We start from the raw sequence: 15430 nt of genomic DNA, 5'->3' as shown, positions 1-15430 counted from the left end.
GGCGAGAATTATATCTGCACCCAGGGGGACGGGTCCAACGAAAATGACCAGCTCCACCCGCACACGCTATGGGAAGAAGATCACGATCCAAGATCTCGGAGCTGACAGTTCGGAACAATACTGTGGTATTACGGTATTTATTCTTTATTAAATTGTTTATTTTTTTATTTTTTATTTTTTAATGTATTTTTTGGATTATCTCCATACACCATACCTAAATAGTACACTATCTGATTCAAACTTTTAGGCTTTTAGAAATTGAATAGACAAGCAATTAAGAAAAGATTAAAGATTAAAGATGAAAGACATGAATGAGAAACAATACTTTGTATCTGTATACTTATTCAAAGGTTCAAGTCATTGCTGAAGACAATTCAAATCGTAGAGTTTAAGGTCAAAAGCAACATACTAGTGATCAGGATTCTGACCAAGATAATAAATAAAAAATAAAAATAAAATAAAATAAAATATTCAGTAAATAAATAATAAAATAATAAACATTTGAATATATTAAAAAGAAAAAAGAAAAAAAAAGCTCCGGCGATCGCCCAGTACGACCCGGGAATTCGGGCTGAGGAAATACCGTAATGATCGGAGGGATCGACCCTGAGCCCCGTTACTGGAATTCCAAATCATTGCTCGCGCTAAAAAGGAAGCTATTTTTTAACCAGGTCTGAGCGTTCGTGGATACGTGCAGAATATCCCAAAGCGCTGGTTCAATGCGGGTGAAAAAGCAAAAGGATCTGGGCCTAAACATATAAACCATAAAACATTAGAATCTCATTCTTCTAGAAATTATCTTAAAAGGGGGTGTGGGTTATAAGATTATTATCCATGGAACTGAACTACCCCAACTATACCCCCATCACATAAGAACCATGGATATTCAGATTACATTCAAATAAAATAAAATAAAATATAGATATTCATATTACTAAATTAATTAAAATAAGAATAAGTTAAAAGCTGAGTCCAAGTCCAAGCGCCGTACTATTGCCCCCTGACAGGACGGGATTCTCTCAATTCCTCCACCGGAGTAGATGTCCACTAGGGCACTAAAAGGGGGGGATCGAAAGAGAGGCGCGGTTAGGGTGATTCCCTCCCCTCAGCCAGCCATGCACGACACTCACTCCCTCGATCATGTTCGATCCATGATCAATCGATCATCAAAGCCTAATGATTGGTTCGATCGGCGGCTCTTCATCAACATCTTGCGTGAGATCTCCACTATGGTGGATCCTGGCATGAGGTGGAGTCTGATCGTGACAAATTCCCTATACCCGGGTCATGTTGAAGACCATTGGAATATGGGGAAGTGATCCCAATCATATTTTAATCTAAAAGAAGATAATCTGGAATAATGGGAGATCTCATAACGGTCACTCCGTAATCTCGCAGCTTGACTCCAACTTTCCCCCTTTTTTTTTAATTTTTAATTTATATTTCTTTTTTTACCCTTTTTCCCCTGTTCCCCGGAGCTTTGAGCCCCTAGGCGCCCCGAACAAGTCCGACGTTGTGGTGCCTGACGGGGAGGAATGTGGATCGAGCGTTGCACACCCATTCCCATGGAAAGTTCTCTGTACGGAGTGCATAGTACTTTGTCTATACCTTGCAGCCATCAACTTCTCCCCCCCTTGATGAATCAGGTTTTTATACTAACGTCCCTTGATGCCCAGTATGAGTGTCTAGGTCTAGGTCTAGGTATGATGCAGGCGCTTGGATGTTCAGTAATGCAGTACTCGTAGTAACTTGAAGTAAGTCACGTAGCATCATGATCTCTACGAGTACGAAGTACGGTGTACATAGTAAAGGTGTACGAGATAGCCCAAAAAAGACAAAATTCTCAGAATCTCAGATTTCCAATTTACTTTACATGCATGGACCACCTGCCACCTGTCACGGAGTGCGACTGGGGCGATCCCCGGGGAGGACGTGACGTGATAAAAATTAGATAAAATAAAATCAAAACGTAAAATGAAATATAGAATAAAAAAATACTGATTTCTCTTTATGGAAGATCGGGGACGATCACTCGGCTGCAAGCTGCGTGAAATGGCTTAACCCCTGGTCAATCAATCTATTTCCCGTCTCGATTTTTTTTTATTCCGCCTCACTGTCAGCACTGTGGAAAGTATCTCCGGGAATATTCTTCCAAGATTGTCAATAGTAAAGTCTCACACATCACATTTCGTCTCTTTCTCCTCGATTGAGTCTAGAGGGATCGCCCTTGTGTGGACATTTCCCCGTTCGGCGTACTGCAGGACCTTTCCCCACAGTGGAAACCGTTGAGCATGCCGTCGCAAGCCACACCTTTTTTTGCTTTTTTCTCTCTCTCTTTTTTTTCAGTTTTATCCTCGTATCACCCACTCTCTTGGCCCACTGTGACGAACCTCTTCCATGAATCATGATTGGTCCCAAATAGGTATTTGTCATTGTGAAGTGGGACTTGCTGATTTGGGTAAGGATGTGCTGGGCGGTTAATGACAGTCAAGTAATCTTAAACAATTTAATCTATTCCAGACGGTCTATCTGTTTTAATGGGGGTTAACGGGGTAAAATGAAGGGGGTCTACGTCAACCACTCCATGAGGTCCAGTGGTTTATACGGAGTAAAGACTAAATAGAATAGGTACTTACTCCATAATTATTCTGTTACTAAATCAGTGGAGCTGAATTTAAGGAGTTACTAGTAATGTACTCCGTAGTAATGATAAACCCCTTTTTGTCCATTAGATTTGACTTTATAGAAACTTGAATTCAGAATATTTGAATATGGCTCGGACTTTCTATTACAGTTTGTTCTATTGAGATAAAAGCTCCTCGTGTGGACCGATCGGATTTCCATAATCCTGGAAAAACAAGAAAGCCGTTGTCAAGAACCCGTCCTCCTGGGATGCAACATCGACTAGGGTATACCCGAGATATGACCTGTCATTCTTACTTGATCTCCACCAATCATACACCTAAAAAGTATTTGAGATAAATCCCTGTCGACCTGCAGGGATCACCGCTGATCGCGCCCGTGCACGTTCAGAAATTCTCCCCTGCCGTCCCCCTGTATAGTGGGCACCATATTCTACCCTAAAAGACATTAATATAAACATTAATAAACATTAATAAAAAAAATTTAAAAAAAATTCCGAGAATGAAGGTCACTAGTTCAATGTAACATTTGAACTTGATCCAGGTATCTGGGAATGGACACTCCGGTGACAAAGAATAAATTCAAAATCCAGATTCCTTAAATAAATCAATAGTCCAAAGTTAGACCAAAGGAAGCCGAAAGGAATTAAAATCCAAAAATATAAAGTGGACCGAACGGTTTCGCATCCGCCACTGTTTCCTGACTGTCGGGCCTGCGTGGCGTGAAGGGGTCCAAGCGTTTGAGCTCTAGGTGAGATTCGAATGAGGCACTCAAGGGTCATATGAGCTCAATCTTATATCAAAGTTGATATAATCAATATTAGGATGAATATGAAGTCCGATTATTCATAAGATGAAATGAGTTCAGATTAACCGACTCATACACTCATACACTCATACTACATACTGCATACTACTCCCTACTGCTTTATTGTCACCCGAGTCTATACTAGTACAGATGTTCACATATATCCATGATATTTTCAAGAGAACTAAACCCCGGAGCTCCCCGACTCGGGAAACACGCGATATCATAGATTGTATTCTGAACTATGTACCAGGATGAATTCCAATCTAAAAAGAACATTTAAATATTTTGAAACAATATGAATAAATCCCCTTCAAACGAATGAGATTTTGAAGTTCTCATAGTCCCCGGGTTACTATTGGTCCGTGCCTCGGGGTTTACTTCGGGGACCATTTGACCATATGGTGCCCGATGTGAGTAGCCGTTATAGTACCAGTTGACACGCTATTGACTGGGATCATGATTTCTAGGATTTAGGATTGTGATTCCAAGGTTGAGAGATGGGATTAGGATTATTCCTCGACCTTGAATCAACGGAATTTACCTGGGATGGGTCCTTGATTACTACATTGTTTGGATTCATCTAGACCAGTTGATCTGACCTCTCACAACTTGAATTATTGGTTCATTTCTGCAGTGGCGACGGAGTGTACCAAGTGTACAGAGTGTACGGAGTACGAACAGTGCAGATGTGGTATGAGATGTGGCAGTCTGCATGGATCCACTTGACCGTTATGCTTGACAACGAAAATCCGATTCATATTAACTTTTTCAATGGGAATCTTCTTTCAAGTTATCAAATATGCTTATCCCAGGGTGCCCAGATGCCCAGGTGCCCAGATGCCCGTATATGCCGTCACTTACTGACTCAGTTATACCTCCGTTATTCCTTCACAATTTTCTCCCTAAACCTGTGCCCAGGTGGGCACCTGGCATCCATGGATCATGAATGTATGTTACCGTTACCCAAGACTCGGAACTTGAATTTCCATTTTACATCCTGCTTTGTATGTATGTACTCGTACGCCTTACCTTACTTATCTTACCAGTGCAAGGGAGATCCTCAGATCCCGGAACTACCCCGAAATGTGTACAGTACAACGGCCAACACCCCTAATCTGGAGTAACGAGCATGAAATTCTAAATCCTCATCCCTTGTCATATTGGCATAAAGAGGGGCGGTTCAACCGTTCTGGATTTTAGCGATGGAGAACGGGCCAGTGCCCCGCTTAAAGGTCCTAGCACCGTCACGCAGCACGATGACTGGTTGTACTTTGCTCAACGGACGGGTTTGACAGCGGTCCCACGAACCAGTTCGCTTGAATGTTCTCGATCTGGATGAGTTTTTTAATTAATTTTTTTTGTCTTTTTTTTCTTGTTGATTTTGGTGGCGTTCGGATGACCATTAACATCCGATGGGCGGCACAGACAAGGTTCACCGGTCAAGATACCTCATTTTGACAGTTTGTGGCAGAGGGTGGATAAAGTTAAAAAAAAATCAGGCGGGAACTATTGTATTCTTCGTATTGAATATCCTGGTTTCTGGGGATACTTGGGTAATCAGACGGGAGTATGGAGTACGGAGTATAGACTCATTACTAGTAGTCTGTGATTGTGAATGACACACTCAAAGTGCTGACCAAGGAGTAAGTACTGATTCAGCTTTGACAGTAGGAACATCTGGACTAAACGAGTTCAATGCTGTCAACATGTCCACCCGGACGGCAGACTTGGCTCATCTAGGTATTCTATTGTGTCTATCAACGGGGTCTTTACCGTGGTTTCGTCCAACCAAGTTGGCTTTCCGCTGCCGGCCCAACCCTATCTACCCGGTTCAAACTCAATCGGGGCTTCAATGTTCTTCCCGTACGAACTTTTCTCTTGGAATTCCATGCGAGAGTATCTAGTAAATGCCAGTGTTCATGGCTATATCATTTGTACTTATTACTCAACAGATGCCCAGGTGGATAGTACATGGATATCCTAGAAAAAAAAGACAACTTCAAAAGCCGCTCCAAACTCCGAACCTGTAAGAACTTGAACTTGAACTTGAAAGATTAAGGGGTAAGATCAAAGGATCGATCGGAATTTCAGCCGTTAGACGAGGGATTCTGTTCTGGTTCCAAGGTTCTAGTTCTGGTTACCGCCAGGTTCAACCTTGGAACCCGTTGAAACTCCCGAGCCATGGGGCCGTTCTGGACAGATGAGAAACTATTGTTTCATAATGTACTCCAGGTACTCCATACTTACCGAGTCAGGTGTATGATGTATTTAGATCTGTACCTGTGCGCACTCCTGATGAAAGGGGGTGGTGGCGCGCAAGGCGAACAGGTGGAAACAGTGGAGTTGAAAGCGGAGTGGACGGCAAAGTCATAGCAATTCCACGGCATAGCGATTTCAAGTTCCTTTCTTGTATGGATACATTCAAGTTTGTACGTTTGGATATTCTTTGTAAGAAGGAAATAAATTAATAAAATCATTTTTCATGTATTTTTTGGTCTGGTGTCCATCTCATTAAGCGATATGCTCGTACCGAATATATTAATACCAAGAGAGGCGGAAAGCAGCCGAATACGTTGAATACAACATCCATGAACGGAGTATTCTACCCTAGTTAGGTAGGTCTTTTAAGTCTGGCCCCCTTACACCCACTCTGTTGGAGCCGCAGTGTGCCGCAGGTTCAGGGGGGGCCCTGACGCTTCGTCTTTCAGAAATGTCTCCTCCAGGTATAGTGTCGGGCCGCTAAACTCGTGGCTGAGTATTTTGTAGCTGGATTGAATACCAAGTGCGCGCGCAACAAAGAAAAAAAATGAATGAGGATGTTCGGAGTCGCCGTAAGTTTTGGAAAAATCCCAAGGTTCTGGTTGCGCTAGTTGAATGTTGGGCTCGATAAATTCAGATGTCATCAGGTTTGCCGTGCTCAACGGGTCCCACAACGGTACCAACGCCTCGGGGTAGCTGAGAACTTGAATGATGCAATTCGGGTAGGCCGAGGAAAAGCGCCCTGTCAACTGGATAATTGGATGAAGTTGTTCGTTTACTTGATTGGGGTAATCACATGATCACAACACATTGGGATTAGCGTAGGGCTTGAATCTAGGGCATCATCAAATCATAGTCAACTGGTGATATCTCTCATTCCAACTTTGCAATATTGGAATATTTGAATATTAGCTTCAAATATTTTATAGTTCCTGAATCTGCAGTCACTCGCAAAAAACCAGTTTTAATGTATCAATTCTCCCATAGGGTTTCTGTTCAATGTCGTGTTACCATCTTCCTCCAATCATGGTATTTCTCGTGATGCTCTTTCATCTGAATACATCTGAGCCATCAAGTTGAAATCATCTCGTACAGACAAAACCACCATTTAGTCTTTAGTCTGAATTAATTAATTATGACCAAATTCAGAAGACCAAATTCAGAAGTGCCTGAAATTTCAAACGTTCAATTTCCTCATACGCAAGCCACATCACCCCTATCTCACCGGTTATGCTTGACCCATATATCGAACGCCTCAGTGGCGTGCATCCCTGTAAGCCACACCAGTCAAATTGCAGCATAACCGAAAGGTCATGCCACCACATGATTCAATGCTGTGCATCATGCTGGGGCAAGATGACACTGCACATGGAGAAAAAGCTCCCCCCCCCCTTAGCTCGTGGATAATGTCATTCCAGGAACCGCTGAAGCTGAGACCGAAACGAGGGCGTTGATGCAAGGGATGCATGAGTTGGCAGGGGCAGCCGATCAGAAGATCATCGTACTTATGCAAGGCTTAGGTGTTTAGGTTTGCGTTTTGACGTTATTGCTTTTTATTTTTTTAATTTTTTTCCTGCTCTCTTATTCCAGTTTCATGACTTCGAAGGTTGGTTTGTGTCGCTTGTCATACTCTAGTTTACTTCCAAGGTTCTCGTGTTGGGTTTTTCCAGGTGTCCCCTGGAATATTTGGCACTTCCCCCTTGACAATATTTCTCTTAACTTATCACTATAGATCAATTGGAAATACTTCATATCTGTAAAATCAGGTCTATCCCTGGTACCAGGTTCACGGATACCATGCACCATGTGGCCCGTAACAGGGAACTTGCAGTTAAACCCAGGTTCTAACGGGACTCGGTTACTGGCATCCAAACAGATAACCCCTTCAACACATGCTCATGCAGGTAATCGTCTCATCTGCAGTGCCCAGGTGAGCTTTCCCCAATTTCTGGTAGATCTTGGGAACGTGTTTCGGTTGTTGGACATTTTCAGGGATCTTACCGTTGAGGATACTAAACCCCTGGCCTGAAGCTTCTTACAGGCACCTGGCAACATTGGATGAAATTGTAATATTTACCATGCTGGTGCCTGGCTGTATTGGTGTACTGGAATAAGCAAAACCCGTTGATTCATGTAGTGGGTTGAGTTTAATTTGTCATTCGTTTGCACTACACACCATGCCAACTTTCTAATATACGGATCAAAGTGAGGCAAGAACAAGCGATTTATAATACATGACAAATTTATGCATTTAGAAGGCAACAATTGAATGATTGTCTCATCAATTCATGGCATCATTTATCAGCTGAGGCGGGAGTCTCGATGAATCTATGAATCCGTGGGAAGATTTGCCGAAGAGCTGAATTTGATAATGAGCAATGGCACTATAAGCACTTGAGCTGAAAATAGCCACTGAGAAATGATGACTGGTTGGCCTCAGCTTTCGAGACAAGTGACCTCAGATACAAACAGCCTTGATTTCGTCTACCTGTCTTAGAATAGACTGCGGATCCTGCGGAGCTGTCTCAAGTCCAGCACACTTCTAGTATACGCGATGTTACAGTCAGATAAGTGCTCAGGTGAAAAAAGGACTTGCTGGGCTTCATGTCATATGTCATGGTACAGTTCAAGTTGAACATCGAGGTCTGAACACTGAGCTTGGACCATGCATGGAGCTTCAGAAAGATTTATCTGCTACATGGGGTTGTACAATACAGTTTTAGTTATTCTTTCCATTAGAGTTTGTCCCTCGCCGTTACGAATCCATAGCTGATTATTACCCTCACTGTAAAGATCAACAGGTTTCGACGTACTCCATACAGCACTCAAGACTCTCGGAGTCGGGGAACAATGAAGGTTCACATGAATGAAAGCGGAAGGTTCAAATGTTGGCTGGTGTTATTGGTCACCAGTCAAAATAAATCCAGACCAATTTCAAGCTGAGCGACAAGTATTAGATCAATGAATTAGCCTACTGATATCAACTGAAATCTTGCTAGACTGCCAAACTCCCGACAAATCCACTCTCACCTCATCTTGAGTTGACGCGAAAGAATACTGGCATAGTCTCAATCGGACAATCTACTTCAACTGTGCTTCCACCTTCAAATACCTTTGGAATACATTCTGGTCGCATACTGGCCTTCCCCCATAATGTCCAATAGGCTCCGACTGGTAGATAGACACTTTGCTTGCGCTTTCCAGGCTCCAAGACAGGTGCAATCAAATAGCGAGATCCAAACATATAAGCCGTTTCAACATCCCAAGCCTTCTCATCTTGAGGAAATTCGTAAAATAGTGTGCGCATAACAGGTGTCCCCTTCTCATGAGCTTCCTTCATTAAGCTCCGAGTATACTCACGGAGCTCTTCACGGATTCCAATAAATCTCTTACAGATCTCGTAAACTTCATCCCCATACGACCAAATCTCATTATCTGCTCCGCTCGCAGTCGGTAGTCCTTCAGGCTTTGGTTCGCGGTCTCCATGTAGTCGCATCACAGGGCAAAATGCACCCCACTGGAACCAGCGGGTAAACAATTCCCGGAAGTCAGGGTCATCTGGATTGCCCCCGTGAAAGCCTCCAATATCAGTTGTCCACCAGGGAATTCCAGCAAGGCCCATATTTAGACCAGCTGCCAATTGGTTCCGGAAAGAGCTCCAAGAGGACGCGATGTCACCACTCCAGACAAGAGCTCCGTACTTCTGGCTTCCTGCCCAGGCGCAGCGCAGCAAATTCACGATGTTTTCTTGTCCGTCCTCTTGCATTCCCTCGTAAAAGCCACGCGCATATTCCTTAGGGAAGATGTTGCCAATCTGGAGATTACTGCCAGCATGATACCGGTAGATATCGAAGTCGTAGATCGAATACTCTGGCTCCGCTTCGTCTAGCCAGAACACTTTGATACCACGTTGGTAATAGTTCTTCTTCACTTTGCTCCAGACGAATTTGCGTGCCTCTGGATTAGTAGCGTCGAAGTGGGTGATGTCCCCGTCGCACTGCATTGCCACTCGTAGCCCACGATCGTGTCGGATTAAAAGTCCACGCTCTAACATTTCGGGATAGTTCTCAGATGCATTCTCAACTGTAGGCCAGATGGAAACCATAAGCTCTACCTTGAGTTCCTTGAGCTCCTTGATCATGGCATCTGGATGGAGCGAATCAGTTGGAATTTGGCAATCGCAATAAAACTTCTGGGTCAAGACTTACCAGGGTCCGGCCAAAACTCCGCATCAAAGCTCCATTCACCTTGATGTTTCCAATGGAAGAAATCAATTACAATCAAATCAAGAGGAACCTCACGACGGCGATATTCTCGTGCCACGTTGAGTAGTTGCTCCTGATTCCAGTAGCGAAGCTTGCATTGCCAGAACCCGAGTCCATACTCTGGCATCATGGGAACATACCCCGTCACGCTTGCATAAGCTTCTTCGATCTGCGCTGGAGTATCTCCAGCTACGATCCAATAGTCGAGAGCCTTTGTAGAGTACGCCTCGAAGCTCATCACGTTTCTTCCAAACACTGCTCGTCCAATTCCTGGATTATTCCATAAAAGCCCGTATCCACGCGATGAGATAGCAAATGGGACACTGGCTTGAGAATTGCGATGCGCGAGCTCCAGATCAGTCCCCTTAAGATTCAAGTATGGCTGTTGGTATTGACCCATTCCGAAGATTTTCTCTTTGGGATCCAGAGATTCAAATCGTGCCGTTAGGTGGAAGTCTCCACCCAAAATAGGACGTAGTTCTCTGGCTTCGATTTCCAAGGCACTGCATTTTTCATCGAGAGGATCTCGTCGATTGCGGGCGTATTCATCCACGAGCTTGATTCCCTTTGAGTTGTTGATTATGAGTTTGCCCCGTGGGGAAACTGTCGCTTTGATATTTCCATTTGTGATTGTTTTGGCTTGGCTATCTAGACTTTCAAAGATTGGTGGAGGACTCTCTGGCTTTGAGCTGAGTGCCCAGTCCTCTGTCGGCATGGATGCCAGCTTGGTTGCTTGGATGCGGAATGCATTTTCGCCCCATGGTTGGATCCATAGTAGGTGGTCGTCGAAACGAAAGGTGAGTTTGTCACCATCTGTGTACAACATAGTTTAATGCTTTCAATGCTATAGCTATATGAGTAGTTGGACGAGTTGATGTTGGCAGTCGAAAAGGGCAGAAATTGAAGTGAGATTTGCTACCTTAAAGAGGGGAAGTCCGTTCGCCTGATTCAAAACCCGAACTCAGTTATGCATAACATACTGATGGCCAACCAGAAGTTTCTTTTGAGGGGTAGTTCGGTTTTTTTTAATAAGTCCAAATTCGTCAATATGGATTTATTCCAAGGGTTTGAGCTCGTTGCTCGAATTTCTCCAGGACAGCCCTTTGTTGAGATCAGGTGTAGACCATCTGATCCTCCGTGAGATATCACCTTTCTCCCGACACACTAAACAGAACACATTCCATCCCCCACTCAGGTACTCATCCTTTGCACCTCAAAAATCCAACCGTCCTCATAAGAGTGGCCCGGTTTAATGGAAGTCTTCGCGATCAATTAATCGACGAAACGGGACGTGGTGCAGATTTTGGTTGAGGGAACCGATGTGATGGAGAATTATAAAAATCATTACCTGGGCATAGAAGAGGGAACCCCCATTTTATTGTCTCGACCCTCAGTGTGAACAGAGATACCATTGGAATCCTGGAAGGGATGTGACCTCGAAATAATTACCTGGTACTTCCCCAGGTAACTGGTCTTGTCCTAAGCATAGGGTTGCTCTTTCCAACTCAGGAGTTCAAAACACTCAATACTCATACCATCTTGACGCCCAATTAATCTTCAAAGGTTAGAATCATTGCAGGCACATCTCATCTATCACTGACAACATGACTAGCAATCACGAAGTTACGCTTCCTGTCCTTGGCGGCTATACTACCTTCGAAAATGCTATGAATCAGGAGAAAAACATGCTCCATGAGTTTGACCGTGCGAGGAATATGGACAATTTGTTGACATCATTTGAAGACAATCGCAGAGAAATTGAGAAGACTGCCGCATACCATCTGCGTCTATCTTCATCGATGACCTGCAAGCTTGCACCTTCAAAAGAATGGCTCAATGGGAGTTTCAATGTTTGCATGCCAGTCTATGTCAAAGGACCAGATGGAATCCCCGAGCCCGAATCGCATGCGATTATTAGATTCCCCATGCCTTTTGAGTTAGGAGAACCCGGGTACCCTGGCAATGTCAATGAAAAGCTTCGTTGCGAGGTGGCAACTTTCATATGGATACGAGAGAATTGTCCTGATGTCCCGATTCCTCATCTATTGGGGTTTGGACTTGTTGGTGGTCAGTCGGTATGTTGAATTCATTTCCTTTCCATGTTTTGCTGATCGAGAAATAAAAAACTCATCGTTCATAGTTCACGACGCCTGAAAATGTCCCATTCATAACCAGAATGTGTTGGTATCTCAAAAGATACATTTGGTGGCTCTGTCGCTATCCTCTTCCTTGCAATTTTGTCCCTCATGGTCGATCAACTATGCTAGAGACCGGATACCTAGTGATGGAGAATGTTGGCAGCTCAGAGGTGAAAGAGCTATTGGAAACGTGGTCCAAAGAGCATCATAATCAAGAAAAAAGAACCAATCTCTTCCGCGGCTTATCTCAGATTATCCTCTCTTTAAGCCAGATACCACTTCCCCGGATAGGATCATTCACTCTGGACTCGGACGGAGTTTTGCGACTCTCCAACCGCCCACTGACGCTTCGAGTTCATGCTCTAGAAAGCGATGGTATCCCCACCAATATCAGTCGCACAATGACTTACCCAGCATCAGACGGGTATTATAATGATATTCTAGCATATCATGACAATCGCATTATACACCAACGAAACTCTATTTACGGCAAGCGTGATGCCCGAGTACAAGTGGCAAGACTGACTATGATGCGAGCTGTCTTGCATTCTTTCATCAATCGTGATCTTCGAGATGGACCCTTCTTATTCAGACTTACAGATCTCCGTCCGAGTAACATCTTTGTGGACAGTGACTGGAATATCAAATTTATTATTGACCTCGAATGGGCATGTTCACTCCCGGCTGAGATGTTACGTGTGCCATTCTGGGTGAGTGCCCGCTCTTTGGACGGCGTATACGACGAGCACATCTCTCTTTTCAACGAGAGATATCAGGAGTTCTTGGATATTCTCGAGGAAGAGGAGAAATTGCGACCGCCGATAAATGGTGTCAGCTCATTCCGTGCCGATCTCATGCGGACAGGGTTTCGAACTGGGAATAATTGGTATTTTGAAGCACTGGAAAGGCCCAGCGTGCTGTTCAATATGTTTGAGCAGCATATTCATCCAATATTTGTACCGGAGCAGGGTATATCCTCAGGATTTGGACGGCTCATCTCAAGGTATTGGTCTCCTGATACATGGGAATTTATTGCCAAGAAGCTGGAGGATCAACGAAAATACGAAAGAGAATTGTGTCAGCAGTTTGGGAGATATGTTGAACCGCTTGAAGAGACTCGGAGTTCGCATGTTAGAAATCGGTCCAGCGCATAGGGCTTGTAGCACATGAGTGCTAGTATTATTATTATTATGTTCAACCCCTTAAAGTTGTTTTCAACCGTGCACTAGAAGCTCAATTCTACTTATCGTACCCAGGTGTCTATAGGGATATACCAAGTACCTATAGGAGTATCTAGAGGGGTATGATAATATTGAACTGTTGTATGATCTTGGAAGTTGCATATGGGGATAAAGAAGAAAAATAGACGTATGCCTCATTTCCTCGATTAAATAACATCACAAACTCAGGATAGTTATCATTATGTCGGTCTCGAATATTCTCAATATGAATCCAGCCAATTCCTCAGTGTGAATAATAAAGCTTCATCCCAGAATCCCAAAATGCCTGGGAGCATCCAAGCAGACTAATCCCATGTACTACGTAACCCTTGACTATAACCATTTCTGTTTCAACGTTACCATAATGCAATATGTATAGTATTTGAATATCTCTTCGCCATTGATCAATTGACTCCCGTTATATCTCTATATATCAAATTATTTACCTATATCATACACTACTTATGATCAACTCTGAAGAATGCAGTGCCCGTATTCGTCCCCCACACGCTAAACCCAACTAGGCGAAGGCGGGAAAGCTCAACATCCTGGTTTTCTCTCCCTCTTCAAGTTCCACTACACTCTATTATTGATCACTTGAATTTCAATTATATTTACAACATGGCAGCTACTACAGGCTTTGCCAATCAGGCTCCTGCCGATATGGACATGGATATGGACCTTGATCTGGGCCCGGAGCCTGAGATGCCGGAACCTGAGCTCCTCCAGACCGTGAGTGCCTCAAGCTCAAGATTCCGCGTAACAAATGCTAACTCAGACTGTCATTGGATTAAAGGAGCCGATCATTCAAGAGAATCCTATCGATCCACTTGCGGAAGAAGCTATGTACGAAAAAGTTCACGTTCGTGGGGTGGACGAATTGACCACCGATGACATCAAGCAATTCGCAATTAGTCACTTTGATCAAGAGAGGCCCTCGCGCGTTGAATGGATTGATGATACTTCTGCCAATATTATCTACTCTTCTAGCGACGTGGGTCTTCAAGCCCTCACTGCGCTGACCCAGGTCGGCGAGGAAGAAGACGTCTCTGCCCTCCCTCCTTTGCGCCTCCGCTCAGGCAAGCTCCTCGCATCCCACCCCGACTCTGTTTTACTAGTCCGATCTGCCGTAAAGTCAGACCGCAAGCAAGCCCGTGCCTACGAAAAGAGCCGTTTCTACCTCATGCATCCAGAACACGACCCCCGCGAGCAGCTGCGCCAGGAGCTCTCAGACAGAAGACGACACGGTGACAGTGGGGATGGTGATTACAAGCGCCGCCGATTTGATGACCGGGAATTGCGTCGCCGACGTGACAGAGACGGTGACGACCTTTTCAGCGCCAATATGTACGATGATCAGCCTGACAGCTATTCCGATCCCGAGCGTGACCGTTCCGGTCGGAGAGGCGGGGCACCCCGCGAATTATTCCCCGATGATGGTCGTGGCTCTGGACGATTGCGCAACCGCAGTGCCTCCCCCGGCCGAGACACTCTTGAAGAAGCCACCCGAGCCGACCAAACCGATTCCCGCAGACGATTCCGCGAGCGCTCACCTCGCCTCGGTCGCGGTGACAATAAAGGCAAAGAGCTTTTCCCATCTGGTGACGCTGGCGCGCGTGAGCTGTTCCCCAACAAACCCGCTTCGAGCTATATTCCGAAAGAATTGTTCCCTGCCAAAGCCAGTGGCCACCGTCGATCCGACGCTTTCGACGCTGCTGATGAGACCCCGGACCTTTTGCGTCGCAGGATTTCTGTTCCCGTCGCCGATGGAAACCAGCGAAACCGCGAGCTTTTCCCCGATGAAGATCAAGGCGCCGCTATGCGTGGAGTAGCCTCAGGAGACAACTCAGGTTTCTCTATTCGTGGTGCAGCCTCCTCCCCTGGTATTTCGATCAAGGGTCGCGGCGGTGCATCGGTCCGTGAACTGTTCCCATCTAAGTTTGACGGTGATGCTGGTGGATCCAATGCCGGGAAGGAGCTTTTCTCTGATACATTGCAAGGTCGTGGAGGACGTCGCCGCAGAGCAGAGGATATGTTTGGTAATTGATGTGGTCTATACCTGTACGTTTCAAGTGCATGCGTGATCAAGCGTTTT

The 15430-nt window shown here is 44.7% G+C and overlaps 3 protein-coding genes across 3 annotated transcripts; 2 read left to right on the top strand and 1 right to left on the bottom strand.

Annotated features, from left to right (window-relative positions):
* Positions 1 to 8743: 8743 nt before the first annotated feature.
* On the bottom strand, positions 8744 to 10803 carry N7483_009993 (putative glycosyl hydrolase; the record flags this gene model as incomplete). Its single annotated transcript, XM_057093420.1, has 2 exons — positions 8744 to 9858; positions 9921 to 10803. 2 exons carry the CDS (start codon positions 10801 to 10803, stop codon positions 8744 to 8746), a joined length of 1998 nt encoding a protein of 665 aa, XP_056942716.1.
* A 778-nt stretch (positions 10804 to 11581) lies between these two features.
* N7483_009992 (uncharacterized protein) lies at positions 11582 to 13269 on the top strand (the record flags this gene model as incomplete). Its single annotated transcript, XM_057093419.1, has 2 exons — positions 11582 to 12052; positions 12118 to 13269. 2 exons carry the CDS (start codon positions 11582 to 11584, stop codon positions 13267 to 13269), a joined length of 1623 nt encoding a protein of 540 aa, XP_056942715.1.
* Positions 13270 to 13956: 687 nt separating this feature from the next.
* Positions 13957 to 15382, top strand: N7483_009991 (NCBP3 domain-containing protein; the record flags this gene model as incomplete). Its single annotated transcript, XM_057093418.1, has 2 exons — positions 13957 to 14067; positions 14132 to 15382. The coding sequence occupies 2 exons, from the start codon at positions 13957 to 13959 to the stop codon at positions 15380 to 15382; spliced, it is 1362 nt and encodes a 453-aa protein (XP_056942714.1).
* Between the last annotated feature and the right edge of the window lie 48 nt (positions 15383 to 15430).

This window comes from Penicillium malachiteum (assembly GCF_028827825.1).
Source record: "Penicillium malachiteum strain IBT 17515 chromosome Unknown utg000005l:1.0-9002435.0:1.0-325561.0, whole genome shotgun sequence".
NCBI lineage: Eukaryota > Fungi > Ascomycota > Eurotiomycetes > Eurotiales > Aspergillaceae > Penicillium > Penicillium malachiteum.
This window is presented reverse-complemented; position numbering and strand designations above follow the sequence as displayed.